The sequence below is a fragment of the Anopheles nili genome, chromosome 3 (assembly GCF_943737925.1).
Source record: "Anopheles nili chromosome 3, idAnoNiliSN_F5_01, whole genome shotgun sequence".
NCBI classification, from domain to species: domain Eukaryota; kingdom Metazoa; phylum Arthropoda; class Insecta; order Diptera; family Culicidae; genus Anopheles; species Anopheles nili.
This window is the reverse complement of record NC_071292.1, coordinates 40,866,649-40,878,925: the sequence shown is the minus strand read 5'-3', so window position 1 is coordinate 40,878,925 and position 12,277 is coordinate 40,866,649. Positions and strand designations below refer to the sequence as shown.

The 12,277-nt window shown below is 39.8% G+C and overlaps 1 protein-coding gene across 1 annotated transcript; it reads left to right on the top strand.

The window, feature by feature from the left end:
- The first annotated feature begins 506 nt into the window (after nt 1-506).
- On the top strand, nt 507-7,196 carry LOC128722853 (ras GTPase-activating protein raskol). Its single transcript, XM_053816535.1, has 5 exons — nt 507-1,515; nt 2,132-2,234; nt 2,319-5,889; nt 6,188-6,648; nt 6,940-7,196. Exons 1-5 carry the CDS (start codon nt 507-509, stop codon nt 7,169-7,171), a joined length of 5,376 nt encoding a protein of 1,791 aa, XP_053672510.1. The 3' UTR covers nt 7,172-7,196.
- Nucleotides 7,197-12,277: the final 5,081 nt, after the last annotated feature.

Below are 12,277 nucleotides of genomic sequence, written 5' to 3'. Positions count from 1 at the left end.
CGTATGTTATGCTCATGGGAACGCAAGTGAGTTCGAGAAACAGCATATCAACAAGCCTCCTCCATGTGCCTCACTCACTCAAGTGAACGGAGCAAAAGAATGTGCGTGAACGCCTCATATGTGCCGCGACCTAATCCAAACCCCCCGTTTCAGTGAGCTTGGCTGCGTCAAATGCGATGATCGTGCTCACTCTCAACCAACACAAATAAAGAACGCTACGAGACTATGCACGTAGCTCAAATGAGGTGATTCATTGTATGAATATGTTTATCACCATTCAATGAGCTAGGCATAGGAATATGCTGCCAGATACTGCTGGAGCAATACACAATGTTGTACATATAGTGCGGGATTACTGTTTTCAATCGACGTGTAAAGTGTGTGCTTTAAACTAATGTGATAAATGTGAAGATTTGAACCAGATCACACCGTAATGGCCTGTCTCTCATAATAAAGAAAAACAGTGTATATTTATGAACAATAAGAGGAAACATATCAATAACATAATGTCATCGGACACATCATACTCCTTCTCGACGGATTCCTCTCGCCGAAGATCAACGTTCTATGTTCCTTTGACACCATGCCAATCCTCGTCAACTGCAGGGATCGAAAGTAAAGATCATAATGTGGCAAATTCCTGTGCTACGAAGCAGTCGACGCGTTCAAGAACGGCATCAGTGGACAACAGCAAACACGATTCCATGGAGCGTATTTACAATCCCGATCTCAGTGCATGCAGTTTCGGCTGGAGTTTGGATGAATCATCATGTCATGATAGTTCGGAGGTGCTGGCTGTTGCAAATAGTGAACACGAGAACAAACTGAAGCGCTACGGCGTGGTATTAAACGCGAGTGTTAACATTGACGACGATGGAACAAAGTGTCATCAGCAGCAACGATCTAACACGTCTACTCCGATCCGTTTGGTGAAATCACGCAGTCGCAGCAGTATTTTGTGCCAGCTTCCTAGAGAAAAACTAGCGCTAGGACCGAAAGGAGCCAGTAGCGGCATCATTTGTGAAACGAGCAAAAAGGAATGCACGATTGACGAACCGTTGCTATCAGCAAAAGAAAAGTCGAAAACGTTACCGCAAAATGTTTCCCTCGCTAACTCCTTTCCATCCAAGAGCTCGTTCATAATGCATTCGACTCCGCGTATTTCGCTCAACTGCTCCTTTGATGCGAACGACTGTGGTAGTGTTGTAGGACTCACGCCCGAACCACCGGCACCAGTGACGAATTATATGCTTAGTCCTAAAAAATCGTTAAGCTTCATTCGGCGAACGCACTCTACTAAACTGTCACGTAGTAATTCACTACTGAAAAGTTTGACCTCAAAATGCGTCGATCAGAACGCCTGCCATACAAATCTACTGCGGGTACCAGTAAAAGATTTAAACTATGGTCGCTTGCATCAGATTCTTGAAAATCCTTCAAAAGTCGATCAGTTTATTAAAGATCTTTTTCTTTGGTGTAAGGATGAGAAAGATGAAGAAAGTGCAGTTCATTCAGGTAAGAAATAGAAACGCAAAGAGAGGCAACTTGAGGCAAATGTTTTCTGATTTGCGAAGGCTTTTGTCTAGTCTAATTGTTCTTTAGTTAAGTTTAAGTAGCAAATGAGATGATAAAATGGTGAAAATGAATGAAGATTTTTTATTGAACACAAATTTATGCAAAGTTCGAAATATATTCCATACAATCGTTGCAGTTCGAATTTGACGGTTGTATCCAGTGTATTTCACTGAAAGGCATATGACTCCAGATAATCGAACCTCGTCAAGAGGTGGTCAACCTGTGAATATATTAGAATTGACTCTTTAGAGTATTTAATTATAGAGGAATGCATCCCATTTCGCAAAGAAGGAGAAGAAACACATTCTTAGTTCTAATCTACCTCTGCTGTTGTTATTGCTTGCATGGTTTGCGTAATTTATCCGTTGTACCTTTAAAACCGTTATACCTGAAACGAATTTTGCGATGACGCAGAAATTTATATTGTATCCATCGTTGCAATAACGTTCATATGGTGCACATTCACGAAATACGATGCATTTCTAACCCAACAGTCGTAATAAACATTGCTGTATCAACATATTAAAAATCCATTGTTTCTACAATACAATTTCAGATACCTCATATGAAAAGGCTTGCCGTCGAGGATCAGCCCCAAATACGCCAGTGATGGATCAGAAAGAATCGACGTCACGGTTTACCAATTTTTTCTCAAAGAGGTAAGCGTTTTTTTTTAATTTAACAATGCTGGTTATACTCTTTTTAAACAAACTTACATAATGATATCAATCCCCTCTTTATAGGTCATTTCGTTCGATTCCTCTGAAAAGAACCAAATCGGCTACTAAACTGGAGCGCTCAAAGCGAGGGCAAGGCGGTATCCGAGGATCGCGATCACACGAAAGCCTGCTCTCGAATCATGGAGTGATGTCTACAATCGATCTATCATGCGTTGGCGTGATCGAAGTGGTCCCTGTCCATTCATCTGTGCTAGGTAGACGGAACTGCTTTCAAGTACGTGGAATTTCACGTGGAGAGCGGTATTACAGTTGTGGAACGCGTCAGGAACGTGACCTGTGGATATACAGTTTGCGAAAGTCTGTAGCTCCCAACAAAGACAGCGTACGGCGGTTGGACAATTCCATGAAAATGTGGATATATGAAGCGAAATCACTGCAGCCAAAGAAACGCTATTTTTGTGAAATTTACCTCGACAAAACATTGTATGGTAGAACTTCGGTGAAACTGCGCGCGGATCTACTGTTTTGGGGTGAATTTTTCGACTTTCCTGATGTTCCGGGAGTGAGCGTCATTACAGTGAATGTGTTTCGTGAAGCCGACAAAAAGAAGAAACGCGACAAACATGTGCTTGTGGGATCAGTCACCATTCCCATCGAAAAAGTTGTATCACGGACGTTTACGGAAGATTGGTACCAAATCATGATGGAAAAGCATGACCACGTAATCAAAAGCACATCCAAAGAAGCTGCACCGACACTTCGAATCAAGTGTCGATATCAATCGATTGATATTTTACCATTGGACGTGTATCACGAGTTCCTGAATTACTTGAAGGAAAACTATAAAAAAGTATGCGAGATCATCGAACCAATAATTGGAGTTAAAGCTAAGGAAGACATCGGTCAGGCATTGGTATTGTTAATGCACTCGCAAGGAATGGCAGCAGCCTTTCTGTCGGATGTTGTTGCGTTAGATTTGCTGCGAGTTGACGATCAGCGATTGACGTTTCGTGGCAATTCGCTAGCTACGAAAAGTATGGAAGCATTTCTAAAGCTAATCGGTGAGCAGTACTTGCAGGATACGTTGTCGATACCGGTTGCGGAAATTATCGCGTCCGATCGTGACTGTGAAGTAGATCCAACCAAGGTGCACGGGTCTCTTTCACGACAGCAGCAAGCACTTCGAAAAGCAGTAAAATCTGTATGGATCGCCATCGCGGAGAGCAATAGAAATTTTCCTGTTCCTCTGCGAGATTGTTTTTCAACGTTTCGTGAAAGGCTGCAAGATTTAGATCGCGACGATATGGCTGATAATTTAATAAGTGCCTCCATATTTCTACGTTTTCTTTGTCCTGCCATATTATCGCCGAGCTTATTTAACATCACCAATGAACTACCGTCAGCGCGTGCAACACGAAATCTGACACTTGTTGCAAAAACATTACAAACGTTGGCCAACTTTACTCGCTTCCAGGGAAAGGAAAATTTTATGGAGTTCCTGAATGATTTTCTAGAGCAAGAGGCGCCTCGTATGAAACAATTTCTATACGATATTTCTAACAACGACTGCCACACGCCGGATAATGTTCTCGATTGGTCTGGATGCATTGATCAGGGCAAACAATTGTCAATTCTGCACAGCTTGCTTTCCGAAATAGTACTAAAGCTACCACAAGAAAAACAACACGAAATACACCCTCTGGCTGAAATATTGGAGTCGATTGCAAAAATTAAGGAAAACGGCTACAGTAATGTTGCGCAAGAACCAGAACGTGGCGTTCAATCACAGTTTTCTCAATATAACTCGCCAGCAGCTGTCGAAAATGAGGCGAATTCTAAAATATCGCCCAATCGAAGTGATTCAATACAAGGTATCAATATTTTTAATTACAATGATCCAACCGTGGATTTACAACGCCAAGCATCTAAATATAAGAGTTCGTCAAACAGTTCTCTGAATCACACGAAAGGTATTTCCAATATTTCTCTAGTCTCTAATTCAATGCAACATAGTAGTGGTTCGATCAAACATATCGTCAGTCCTAGGACGGTTGACAAATTTCACCACAATCAGTATGGCAGCTCGGGTATCAATACTGGTGGCAGTTTGCGCTCGTATATGTCAACTGGCCCTTCAGCGTACGGTATTATATCGAATATATCAACTAATAGCCTACGAAGCGAGAAAGAGAAAAACGTTATCGTAAAGGGAGACACTCGGGCGAGCACATTGCCTCGCTACAATAACTACACGACGAATGTAGCAGTAGGGGAAAATATCCTAGTGAACGGCAGTCAAGTAGTAGAATTTGATTGTGACGTAGAGCGAAATTCGGCATTCAATGATGTGAGCAAAAATCTCATTCAAATCGACATTGATCCTAGCAATCCTTTTAATCGAAAAAGTCCTACACCGTTGACAAAAAATCTGTCGAACCATCTACATAACATCAGCAGCAGACGCAACAATGGTTCCCAGCTCAGTATAGTCAGCCCCGCTTCTGACCTTGGTGATCTTAGCAAAACTGCCATTAGTTTAGGCATACCGCATTCTGAGGCGAGCCAGGATCAGCAGTACACTCCATGTGCCAACACTTCAATACCGCTTAAAATATCAAACATCGCGAAAATATCTCCATTTGCTTCCACCCAGCCATCGTCGTCTAATCCATCAAAAATGCCAATGAGTCTAGAAGACCTGGAAGATCTGCTAAACTATGCGGATGAGCAGAAACAATCGGCTTCCGGTGAAGGCGCGTCTAGTCGCAGTGCAAGCAGTAGTGGTGGTTGCGAATCTGCTACCACAAACACGAAACCGCAACTTGTTTGCATCGGAAGTAATTTTACAATCGGGCAAATTTCAAACATTTGCAGTTCGGGTTACCAAAGCATCCCAACGCAGTCGGCAAGCTCTAGCCCAGTGGAATTGGCTGGTCAACAGCGTATAGAATACGTTACTAATAAAGCTCCGCCACCGCGAAAGCTCGTAACCACGCTGAGTGGATACAATGCAGCAAGTGGTCTTAACATGTGCTTGAACGAGCATGCGTCCAAAACGGAGCTAATGGGAAACAGTATTAACGCGCAACTGTACAAACAGAGAGACCCAAGTACTGTAACAAGCATCATTAAAGATTGTGAAAACGATCACGATCGAGAAGCATCTTTTCAACAAAAAAGTATTAGCCGAATTTTAAACAACAATTATGTTGATAGTAGTACCTACGATGCCATACCACCATATAAAATTTCCCTATCCTCCAACCAACCGCGGAACCTTGGACATAGCACAGCGAAGGGAAATACACGCATTTCTGCTGAAGACAATATCGAATATTTTGGAGCAAATCGTTTACAACAACAATACCGACAGAAACGAAACATACACAATCTTAATGTAATGCGCAACAGCAGAGATAGTGTGCACAGCGAATCAAGCAGTGATGAACGATTCAGTAACACTACATCTGAGAATTATAACGAGCATGATTCATTAACTGCTATAAATTCGACGACAACGAACCGCATCGTTGAAAATATTAACAACAGCAATGATTACGATACGAGCGCAGCAGGATTGTGCGGACGTCGGATAGGAAGCAATCGTATGCCTCGAACCAATCCTCTCTTGCAGGTAAATTATTTATAGGGCATAAGGACTTACGTTACGTTATTTACTTCTGTTTTTAAGTGGTATTTAAATATCTGCTTAGTAGTGGCTTTCCAACTGAGAATTTTTTAATACAAGAGTCTTAATAAGCGTATCGGTGCATAGTTACTTTCGTTATATTTAAAAATGTATTTGTAAATTGAATGCTGAGTGCTAAACTAAGCAACAACAACAAGTGTAGTAGTTGGTTTTGATAAACTGGTTATTCTATTTCTACATTATTATTATAATTTTGTAATACGTTATTGTTCCATTTCTACAGTATAAAAGAGATGATTCGATGAATGGGTTGAATCACGGACACATAGGTGTCAATAACAGTCTGGCACCATTTGCGAATGGAAGAATCGACCTCGATCAAGGAATGCAGACCCGTTATCATCGGCGACTTTCATTGGAATGCGCACGCACTTTATCGGACAGCTCAACAGACGAAACAGAGAGTGACACAACGAAAGCGGCCAATTCAAATCATCACATGCAACATCATCATACTACCTGCTCTACAACTCATCACATGAATTTACGAGATGTAGAAACTAAAAAACGCCGAAATGCAAACAAATCGGTTGAACAATGCGAAAGGGAAATACAGCGCCTGCAAGCATCACTGGACACAATGCGCCAAAAATTGGAAATGTCAGAACTAACGGGAGAAGATAAAGATAAAACGGAAGCTGTGACACATCACAGCGATAATAAGATTCGTAGTATAATAGGAAGGTGCGTATGAACTCGTCACATCATCATCATCAATTTGCGAACAAAAAGACGGTCACAGTGCTTTCATTTACAGGAGCTTTAGTCCTGTTTCTAGTGTGTTTGTTTTCTAATATTCTTGATTTTCCGTTATTGTTGATCGAGAGTAAAGCAGATCGAGTATAAGCATTTCTGCTTCTTTTGTGTTGTGGTTTTCCAAGGAGATGAATCATTCACGCTTTAAACCATAATGCTTTTATCCCATTCATCGAATTAAATAACGAAACTAATTTGCAAATGTACTTCCTTTTCCAGGTTACTGACAATGGAAGAAGAACTCAGACAAGAGCAGTACAAAATGTCACTGGTGTTGTCGCACAAACAACGCGTGATCGAAGCTCAAGGACAACAAATTGCAGCGCTAGATGCCGCTAATAATCGGTTGCTGTCTGCACTATCGAGTCTACAAAATCGTTACGAAAGTCATTCGAATCAAAGTGATGATACCTCTTCATCGCACCCTAATGCTGGTGCGTCTTCTTGTTAAGCGTAAATGACGGTGTATATGGGTTGTAACGTTGACTTTTTGTATCACACGTTTACTTTATTAATAAAATGCTCTCTATACATGTCTGATTCGAGTCGTTGTATCATTCTGTGTATGTTCTTATCTAGTACTGCGAGGCGTTTCGTGATGTTGATAACTAACGATCCTTTCGAGTTCGAGTATTTAGAATTCTGATGCCCACGATAGCCGAACATATAGGCGTGTGGTACAAAGACACAATGAATTTTGGGTTGAAATTTCAACTGAGCCTCCTCCCCCGTACGCAGGACTAACCATAAAACCCCGAACAAGGACTTTGATATCTATCTTAAAATGTCTATTCCACTGGTATTTTGATTCATTTCGACGGAAGTGTACTTGCTTCAAGTTTGATAATTCTAGGTTAAATATGAACCGGAGATTATGGAGATTGCAGACAATTGATGGGTAGAAAATACCACTCTTCCTTTTCCACAAATACTGGGCTTACATTTTTCTCAGGATTTGGCAGCTGCAAAATCCGATCAAACATTAGCACATAGATCATGCACATCGATGAAACAACATTACTGTATTTAAAAACGTTTTTTATTGTGAACTTAGAAGATGAACTAGTTTACAAAAGTACCGATCAAAGCGACACCGATGAGCGAATGATATAAATTGTAGTACATATGTGTAAACTTTAAAACATGGTTGTAAGCCAAAACAAACTGGTACCGGGTGGTGTTATACAAGCAATGAGATGGTATTTTCCTGGTGGTAAATAGATTAGGCATTTCGATTGTTGATTTTTATAGAATAGAAGAAAACTGTAAACTCCCATTTTCCTCTTCTTTTTCGGGTCACACTCATAGTCGATTTCGACAGGGTTTGGTCATCAATCCATCAGTCTCCAGAAAACTCGATCCACAGCTGACGATCTCCATCATCCGCTAAAGCAGCCTTTCTTCGACCGGTTCTACTACACCTGATCCGGCTAATGAGCTCGCAGCGCTCTTTTGCGTCCCCAGAGGACCTTCTTAGGATGTCAGGTCCCTCAAACAACTCAATATACTCGTTGTTCTTTCTTCTCCTTCAACCGCCAGGTTCCAAGACATCACCCTTAGATCGTCCTTAGCACACGGCGTTCGAAAACACTGGCATCTTCTGTGAGAATGATCTAAAACTCATGCCCGTAGGACAGATCCTACGCAGATAGATAGATAGATTACGCATTTCGTGCGTTGGAGAAGAATTTTGGGTCGCAGAAACTGATGGAGGCCATAATAGACACGTTTCTCCTGAAAGAAACGAACCTCCTCTACCACCTCGAGATCGTCGCGGTTGATTGATACACTGTTTCCCATCCATTTAGATGACTTTTGTGGAAGAATATACTGCTACAAATTCCGTTAGTACTTTCGGATGAAGAAGCAATTTGAGCATCAAACACGCTATTATGGGCCCACTGTTGTAGACTCATTTCCGCTCCATCATTAGTTTACTCGTGTTGCCCCTCCCGCTTTTCTTTCCAATACTAAATTAATCGATTCTTTTCTTTGTGCCACATCAACACTTCATCCCCAACTCTCCCTCACAAGATCACACCATGCGCACTTAAGGAAAAAGAGAGGAAATTAGATACTATCACAGGTTTTTGATCAATCACGTTTGAGTACTTTAAAAAAAAACAGAAAAAAAAACGAGTTCCCAATAAACTTCCCCCATATCCGAATAACGTAAAAATCGTTCAAAATACGAATGACGTCCGATTTCACTGAAACTTGAAAGTTTTTTTTACTAATCTTTTAGACTGGCGAAGTCTCAGCTCCACCGGTGCAGATCAAAGGAGGCAGAGTCTCCAAATATCTAAAACAATTGCTCAAAAATGTTTTACTTGGTATTTGGCTCTTTCTTAGTTTACTGCCTTGATGAAAAAAAAACGCTCAAAAATACAAATGATAACTGATTTGACTGAAACTAACTAAAAACTTCTTCGCTTTTTATGCTGTTCAACGAGTAACAATAGCACTGCTCTCCTTGACGCGTAATTGAATGAAATTTAAAATTCTCTTCAGGATAAAACGTAAAGATTTACAAGACGGAGATGTTTGTCAACACTCGAAAGGTGGGCTGAAAGAGAATAGCAATAACGGTGTAAAATAAAGGTGAAGGAAACATTGCGGGCAGCCAGTGTAGATGATGAAATAAGGTATTGGAGGAATTTTGGCAATGAATTTTTTCCTTAAGGCAATGAAAAGTGATCTATATTATAGATTGGAATAAGAAGCGTTATGATAGGAAGGATAAAATCTTTAAAAGGACCAGCTATAGCAAGTAGCAAGTATTAGGTTTAACAAGGCGAAAGAAAAGCTCAAACATATACAAAACAGATTGATTGAACGTCGAGAAGAATATGTGGAGCAATGGTGGTAGGAAGACTGCAAAACCAGTGAGGATTTGATATAAAATCCTAGGAGATACACTGTAGTAAGGAGATGAGGTAGTAACGGGGGTTGGTAGGATAAATTCTTTGTAGAAAGTGTGCAGAAAAGTTGGCAAACAAAGAAAATTGTTTGACCTGTGTGGATTGCTCGGGAGAAAGATGAGTATAGTTAACTAGAGAAAGAAAGAACTGTAGTAAAGTGTAATAATGCTAATCAAGATTGAAGGTGCCAATTATAATGGACGTAGTAATAAATTAAAGAGATAAAGGGAGAAAGAGAAACAGAAAAAGAAAAAGAAAGAGAACAAAACACATCAAAGTTTATATTACAACACGTGGCTGTTAAAAGAGTGTTGAAAGGATATATCTGCATTTTATGAATTAATAAAAAAAATTAAAATAAAAAAAAACTAATGTTCATGGTATGGAATAGTAAGTCACAACATAGACTATTCCTAAATAAATGAAAAAAGAACAACATCGACCCGGCTCAAATCGGATTGATGCATAAAATTTAAAACCGCATAAATTGTGAATTTATCTTACTTTTATTCGTTTGCTTTTTTACACAAAATTCGCAATTGGGCTTTTATTGTTCACCCACCAACTTCATTCTTCATCTTTTGCTTCAGTCGTCGTTTTTTTCATTATTAATTAATCATTCATTCTATATTCAGTAATGACGCTTATAAATTTGATTATAAGATAGCATATATTTTATAGATCAGATTTGATTTTGCGTGTTATGTGTGTGTGTGTGGGGGTGTCTGTGTGTTTTAGTCGAGCTTTTTTCATCTTTCGGAGAATCGCACTTGACCTTCTTTGACCTCTGGAACATTCCGAGTACCGTCCAGCCTATGGACGCTTGAATGTGCACTCCATGTTTGCAGAATAGAAGCGCTAACTATTTCTATCCAATGCACAAGATGAAAACGTGTATGAGTACTTAAGTTTATCTCAAAATATGCTACCGTAATTTAACAATCACTACCACACTTAGCCGGTGTATGGATTTTCACTTTTGTTTGCTATATTCATCGCGCTGTTCCTTACGTTTTAGGACAATTAACTATGTACTTCCACAAAACTCAAGCTAACCGAGTGGCAGTTTGCAGCATCCTTCGAGCGTCTGTTTTTTATGTCTTTCTCCCATCCCATGTTCTTAGATAATACGACGACATATCGGCAGTTCTTGCGTGGCAGTTATGAGTAAGCAACATTGGACTTTAATTACCTTTTTGCTATTTATAATTGCTCAGTGTTTCTGTTGCTGTTGCCGTTATAGTTTGAGCACTAATAAGAAAAAGATAAAACATGCTGGGAAGAAGTTGGTTCACTTAAAACACAAAACAATTGAAAATAATAAGAAAAAAAAAATACTCGTTCCAAGGGTTGTTCACAACTTCACACTCGCTTAATTAACACGTTTTTAACCATGGGCGTGTGTTGCGTTAGCTTTGTGTTAGAATGGGACGATCTTCTGTCTGGCCAGTTAAAATGTTTACACCAAACGGCGAGCAAAGGGCAGCAACATTACTGGCTTTTACGAACACTGTCTGAATACCGCTAACGATGCGACGTTTGTGTATTTCTATATTTTCTAATACTATTTTCATTTCGCTTGTCCTGGCTTTACACATGCGACGCATGATCGGAATTCGTTCTCATGCTGGCAACGGTTGTGTAGAGTTGGTTAGGGATACTTTCGATGAAATTGCTCGTTTTGCTCCACCGCTGCTAGCGTGTTTTAAATACGATTCTCTGTTAAATGGCAGTTCTGGCTTGTTTTGTATTTGTTTCACATGTGATGCACTTGTCACTTGCTGTGTTCTAATATATTGTGGCTTGTTAAAAATGTAATGTGAACAGTAATGTTGACCAGCCGGTAGGCACACAGCACAAACTATAACAATAACAAGTACTAGCAAACATTTTGAGTGAAACTGAGATGTGTAAATGCTTACTTTTGCTTTTGCTCAAAGCAGCACACCAAATCCAAAATGGCAATGAGGCATTGCAAACGAACTGTTCAGGAAGCTTAGAACGGTGTGAAACAGATGTGTAATTTCTCACCCTCAAACACTTCAAATCTAATCGAACATGCAATTAATGGGCGAGGAAAATTAACAATTGGATATATGTGTATATATGTATATATTTGCGCAATGGGTGCATCATCTAGCATTTGTTAGTACTTCATTCTCTAGTTCTTTTGGTAACTTTGAACCACCTTTGTCATATCGTCTTCCGAGCTTAACGATATATTCTAAATGTTTAAACAAATAATAAATACTACGCCTCGTCGAAAGTATGTATCCGAGCACATCGGAGAACTACGGTGTATAGCACGCTGTTCAATCTATAGTAGGGTTTTTGCAGCAAAATGTACATTATTTGACCGGAACTTAGTGCATTCTGTAGAGGCGTAACCCGAAAAAAAAAGATTCAACAAATAAGGCTAACAGGAAGTCGTAAACATGGTACTGTTTTTTTTTCCTCCATAGGGTGCCTTAGAATGACGAAAACTTAAATCATCTCTAACACGTAATCGATCGATCCTATTCGATACTAATTCGATTTCAGGATGCGATGGAGACAAACATTACTTTAATTTAGCTAGGTTTCGAGTTTCTTTTTTCAGTTTATCCTAAACAAATCCTATTTAAACCAGACTTAGT